General features: G+C 48.8%; 1 protein-coding gene across 1 annotated transcript in view; it reads right to left on the reverse strand.

Annotated features, from left to right (window-relative positions):
• Cpxm2 (carboxypeptidase X, M14 family member 2) overlaps positions 1 to 5,066 on the reverse strand; it is a 116,639-nt gene extending 111,573 nt beyond the window's left edge. The window contains exon 1 of the mRNA XM_005351393.2: positions 4,760 to 5,066. Within this exon, the coding sequence (XP_005351450.1) occupies positions 4,760 to 5,066 (307 nt within the window). The remainder of the gene's footprint in view (positions 1 to 4,759) is intronic.
• Positions 5,067 to 6,102: the final 1,036 nt, after the last annotated feature.

The following is a 6,102-nucleotide window of genomic DNA, read 5'->3' on the forward strand; positions in this document are numbered from 1 at the left end:
TATATATATATGCATGGAGAAACTACTGAAATGCATATACACACAAACATGCATACACTCACACACAAATCCATGGAGAAACTTCTGAAATGTAACATTACAATCTAACTAATAGTATTTATAACATTATATATATATACATATAACATTATAGGTCATGCTTTTGAAACCCAGTGGCAATTCTCAACCCCCTGCAGATGACTGGCAATGTCTAGACATTTTTGTCTGTGAGGGCTGAGAGGAAGGTCATGGGTCAAAGCTGCATATCCTACAACACACAGGCCCTCACTACAACCCCTAGCACACATATAATCCAAACTTCTGAGACTGTCGAGGCTGGGAAACCTACACTAGAGATAGCTAAGATTTCCCACTAAGGTCATGGGACCTCACCATTATGCTTCTGTAAGCTCCTATGAGCCTATAATTATTCTAAACCAAACTCGAAGTAAATGCTTTTCAGTTTTCTCTTCCATTCAGTACAGCTGGTCCTTCTCCATTGAGAAGGAAGTACTGGTTAAAGCATCCCTGATTCAAGTTCTTGGGAACAAAAGCACTCCAGATTTCACGGTTTTTCCCAGCCATGGAATCAATCTATGTGTCATGTACGCCACACACATAGCCTGGAGGTAGCTCTGAGTTGAAGCAAAGCTTTGTGGTACACAACCACCATGAGTATACTGGTGCTCAAAGGGCTCGGCTATTTGAGCATTGCAAGTTTTAGCTTTTCAGAGAATGTGTTCTAGTTTGCCTTCAGTCGCTGTGATAAATACATGAGCAGAAACAACTTGGGGAAAGAAAGGGTTGATTTTAACTTACAGGTCACAGTGCATCAAGGGAAGCCAGGGAAGGAGTTCAAGGCAGGAGCTTTGAAGCAGAGGCCACAGGGGAAGGCTTTCTTAGCTACCATTCTTACATAGCCTAGGACTACCTGCCTAAGGAAGGTACCACTCACATTGGGCTGGGTCCTCCTACACCAGTTAGCAATCAAGTCTAAGTCCCCCACAAGCCCATCCACAGACCAATCTGCGGGTAGTGATTCTTCAACTGAGGTTCCTTCTTCTCAGGGGTGTCAAGCGGACAACCAAACATCACAGGAGGATGCTTACTAGTCTTTTCAGTTGATCAAAGGCTTCCATTTTCCAAGCCACTTCGATCGCTATCAGCATGTGGCATTCACAGGGCATTTCTCTGGTTGACAAGGATCAAAGCCAAAACTCAAAGCCAGTCCAAACATCCTTGCCACCAGCCTCCTCAGGGATCCTCACATATGCCCTATTAGCGCCCACCACACACACTTTTCCAGTTTCTCCTTTATCAACTCTAACTTCCCTGCTCCCAAGACCAAAGCAGGAAACATTTCATTGTCTCCAAACGTGATAGCCAAGTCAGTTCTCCGTTCTGTGTTCTCGCCCATCTCTCAATCTTACCCTCTGCTCCCACCCCACTGCTTAGCTTGTCCTGGAACCCAGCACTCAACAGTCGTGATGCAAATTCCAGACACTTGCCTCTAACACCCCAGACCATAGCCCCGGATTCCCTTTCCTGAAGCACATTCTTAAGATTGGCAACCTGTCCATAAACAGCTCGCCCCACCAAGAGTGCCTCTATGGCCCTGTGAGTGTTGTATACACCATGCCACCACTTAAAGTGGGAGAGAATCATCGTCTCTCTGTGCAAGAGAAGTGCACAAATTCTTCTGAGTCCCCTAACCAAGATTGTTTTAATCTCTCTTCTACTAAATGGAGTCCACAGTTGAAAGTTTCATTGAACACACACACACACACAGTATGCATCCATACACACACACACACACACACACATCTGTCTACACATTCGGAGAGTGAGAGGAGTGGAGGGAGAAAGAGAGGTACTAGTTTAAATTGTTCCATGGAGCCCAGCGGTGGTAGTGCATGCATTTAATCCCAACACTCAGGAGGCAAAGACGGGCAGATCTCTGTGAGTTCAAGGCCAGCTCGAACTAGGAGTACTAGCTCCTGTGATTCCAGAATAGGCACCAAAGGCACCAAAGCTACAGAAAAACCCTGTCTTGAAAAACTAAAATAAATAAATAAATAAATAAATAAATAAATAAATAAATAAATAAATAAATTTCCACAGGGCAGGGCACCTTGACTTTTCTTAGGACTGGAGAGGGGGGGAGGAGGGAAATGGGAGGAGAGGAGGAGGTGGAAATTTTTAATAAATAAAAAAAATTATTTGATGGATGTCACACTCTTCTTATCCTAGCTGGGGGAACTCTAAAACATCCCACCTGATTCATTAGGAAAGTGGCTGACATGGCAATGAGCCAGGAAGCAGCTCCCCAAAGGCCTCTCGGGCTGAGTCTGGTGCTTCAGGATGTCTTCCACTTGGAGACAGGATCTGGTTGACTAACTATTCACCATGAACAGTTAACACCCTGTCCCAGGCCAACTTCTATCTGAAAGGTGGTTTTCCAAAGGCAACTGACTCTTTTCTTGCAAACCAGATTCTACCCAACTTCTTCTCCTTCAGAGACCCCCATTCCAAGGCTGATAACCGCCGATGCTCCAAGCAGGAAGGAGAGCCACTTCTGGCCTGTAATAGCTGAGCCCCCACCACATAAGCTGGGGACACTGTTGAGGCTGGGCTGTGACTTTCTGGGCTGTCGGGAAAGATTATAACTGGTCACTAGTAAGAGTACCCAAATAAATTCAGATCACTAATCAGGCCTAGTCAGCCATATCCCCCTGGAAAGCATTGGCCTCATCCTTCTATTTATTGTCTTGACATCCCATGTTCTATACGACTCTCAGCACACCTGTGATTATTTCCCCAGAGTCACACAACTTCTGTGAGGTCCTTGGAGAAGGGACTAGGCTGTCCTATATTCTCTGTCCCTAGCACACAGTAAAGGATGTTATTATGAGAGGCTGTGACATCACCAGACACAGTAAAATGCAGCGGCAAACACTGTGCTTTCTATCTGCAGGTGAAGCAGTTGGGGCTCAAAAAGTGGACCCTAAGTTCCAGGTTCCTAAATGGCAATCCCAAGGCCTGGCTAATAAGGTGGGCTTTTGTGGGAGCTCACTGATGGGGATCCATTCCACCTTGAGCAAAGGTCAGAGAGTTCAGGTCTATTCTTGCTCCTTCAAGGTTATAACAGGAGGTTCGACCCAGGGCATGGCTAACAGGATGTTTTGACAGAGCATGTGGTTACTTGATGCTTTGGGTATTGAGGAGGTGATTATTTTGTTTGTTCCTAGTATAGTGGTAAAGGAGTCTTTTGTCTTGCCTCTCCTCTTTCGGTTGGGTTATTTAAAGCTTTTGAGACATAAATGCAGGGCGAACTTTAGAATTAACTGGATGCCCTCTTGACTCTATCCTGCATCTCTGTCTTTTCTCTTTTTTATCTCTGTTTTTTCTACCTGACATTTCCTAATCCTCACACAAGACCTGGCTCATGTTGTCGCCCAGACTCGGGATATGGCAGGCTTTCAATTCTCTCAAGTAAGACAGTGATAAAATAATTTACTTCCCCTGTTTGAGCTTAAGGCTCCTCATCTGTAATACAACAAGGATAGCCATTTTCCTGAGCTAGGAAGAGAACTTAATGAGACCAGCGGATATTACTAAAGTCAGTGTCTCATCCCACCCTTTATTTCAAGCCAGTGCAGTTTTCTACATTTTAATCCATGTTAAACCACAGAGACAGAGAGAGAGAGAGAGAGAGAGAGAGAGAGAGAGAGAGAGAGAGAGAGAAAACATTGGGAAGTTCCTATGGATCTACTTGGGGTCACACAACCCACAGAACTGTCAACAGCATATGGCAGGGATTCAGCCTTATACAAAGGTGGTACTCAAATGGGGCCAGGCCCTCAGGAGTGTCTGCAGATGCAGACCCTTGCCACCCTGGTTGATGACTTTGGTATCTGTTAACCAAATGAAAAGTGACTTCTGAGCTCAGAGCTCTGGGACCTAGTACATGACTCTCTTTTCAGGCAAAGACACTGCAAGGTCATAGAATCTGGTCACTGTCCTGCTGGCTTCCAAAGGCTGAAATAGGAGGGACACAGCTCTGACACTGAGCAATCACCATCTGAAACAATTGAGAGCAGGTTGTGTAATAACGACTGGACAGGAAGAAAGTGAACATGGACTTTAATTTACTCTTTTAATAAGGAAAATGAGATGGACGCAAAGGATGCATAGCTCACCCCAAGCTGACCGCCACTCGGAACTTTCCAGGGCTACTGCAGTCTCTGCCCTTTCTTGGCAGAATCTTGGCTGCTACCGGGACCAGAAGTGGTCCAAAGCCTCCAGCTGGGACTGTGCCATATTGTGCATAGTGGATTCAAGGGGCCCACTGGCAGGAGGATGGAGGGAACAGAGAAGGGGCACAGCCTGAATAAAGGCCACTGACCAAGCCTTGCGCAAGGCCATCTGCCAAATTACACCAGCCAGTCACATGCCAATGATTTAAAGTCATTCTGAAGAAAACGTCTCTGAAGACTGAAGACCTAGACAGAGCAGGAAGAAGCAATAGACACCTCTTGGGACACCGGGGCCGGCTCCCCAGGCAGCTTCCCAAAGTGCACAATTCTGCCTGAGAGGGCAGGGAGAATAAGATGGGCTTAACTTGGATGCAATCTCTAGTGAATAGCCAGCACCACAGGATTTTGGCTGGCATCACTGAGGGAGACATACTGGGAAGCCAGGTGTCCCCTGGAATGCAGCGACCGCGGGCGCCCCCTCGGGTCGCCCGATGCAAAGTTACCTGGTGGAGGCGTCTCTGCGACTACCTTCTCCCTCTTGGGAGCCTTCTTAGGCTTGGCGGCCTTCTTGGGCGGCCTGGGCTCCTGCTGGAGCTGCTCCTGCTTCTCCACCCCGAGACCCTCATGCAGTGGAGGCGAGAAGAGCTCGGGCTCCCGCTCCGGATGCTCATAGTAGCGCCCGCGTCTCCAGAGTTCCTGGCCATAGTAGTCTGGCTCCTCGAAGGCTGCGCCCTGGGCTCTGACCCCAGCCAAGGCCACCGCCACAAGTGCCAAGGCTAGCGCCCGGGAGGCGGCTCCTGGATGGGCCATGCCCGCCCCGTTCTGAGCCCTGGGCAGGGCCCGGGTTCCCGGGAGCGACAGGCAGACTACAGATGACTGCTGTGGCTCGGGACAGGGGCGCCGGCGCTGAAGTGGGTGCAGATGCGGCGGGCCCTGGCTGGTGGGACAGGCCAGACGGGCGGGGCTGGGCCGGAGCTGGGCGGGCAGGGGCGCGCCCAGGAGAGGCGAGGCGCCGGCAGACCCGCCCTCCTTCCTGCCGGGGCCTGGCCAGCAGGTGTTGGAGGCCCATTCATTCTAAGACTGTAACCAGCCTTCCTTGTCTTTTCCATTCTGTCCTGCTGGGCACCCCTTCTCAGACTTTTGGGCATGCTGATCTTCAGAGGGAACTTCGGGCTGTGTCTTCCATTCCTTTTTGCAGAAGGACAAACCTGAGTTAAAACTAGCCTGAAATCTTGAGGCTAGATAGAACCAGAAGGCTGTCTTGGTGCTCTCAGCCCAGGCAGAAACCCCAAGTACCTGGATGAAGTTCCTTGAGAGCAGAACCTAAGGGCCTGGAGAGCCCTGCTCTCAACCCTCCAGAATATTCCTGTTGGAGAGAATGGGGCCAATCAAAGACCACCATTTCATAAATTCCAAGAGGGCATTGGTCTCTTCAAGGATCAGGCCTGTCTGAAGAAACCTGGTGTTGTTTCCCTTTGATAAAGTGGTCCCCACCTTTAAACAACATGCCTTAGGTTTTCTTAGTCTTATCTAATATAGTGGAAGCTAGTGGTCCCAACTTCTCTCCAGGCTGGAACGCTGGAGACCCAGGGCCTGCAGCAATTTCTATGGCTCCTCTAATTGACTGAGACAGGGTTAACCCAAGAGACCTACTGCCTCACGGGTTAAATGTCTGAGGCTGAAGTCAAGGTATGAGGTGTAGCTGAGGGACTCAACAGAGAGTTCTGGGGCAGGGAGGGGGAGGAGAATGGCTTTCTAGCCACTTAAGATGTTGCTGAGTCAGGTTCTAGCAGCGGTACAGATGGGGTTCCATATATTCCCTGACTTTCAGCTGAAACCGTTTTGC

Source organism: Microtus ochrogaster, chromosome 8 (assembly GCF_000317375.1).
Source record: "Microtus ochrogaster isolate Prairie Vole_2 chromosome 8, MicOch1.0, whole genome shotgun sequence".
NCBI lineage: Eukaryota > Metazoa > Chordata > Mammalia > Rodentia > Cricetidae > Microtus > Microtus ochrogaster.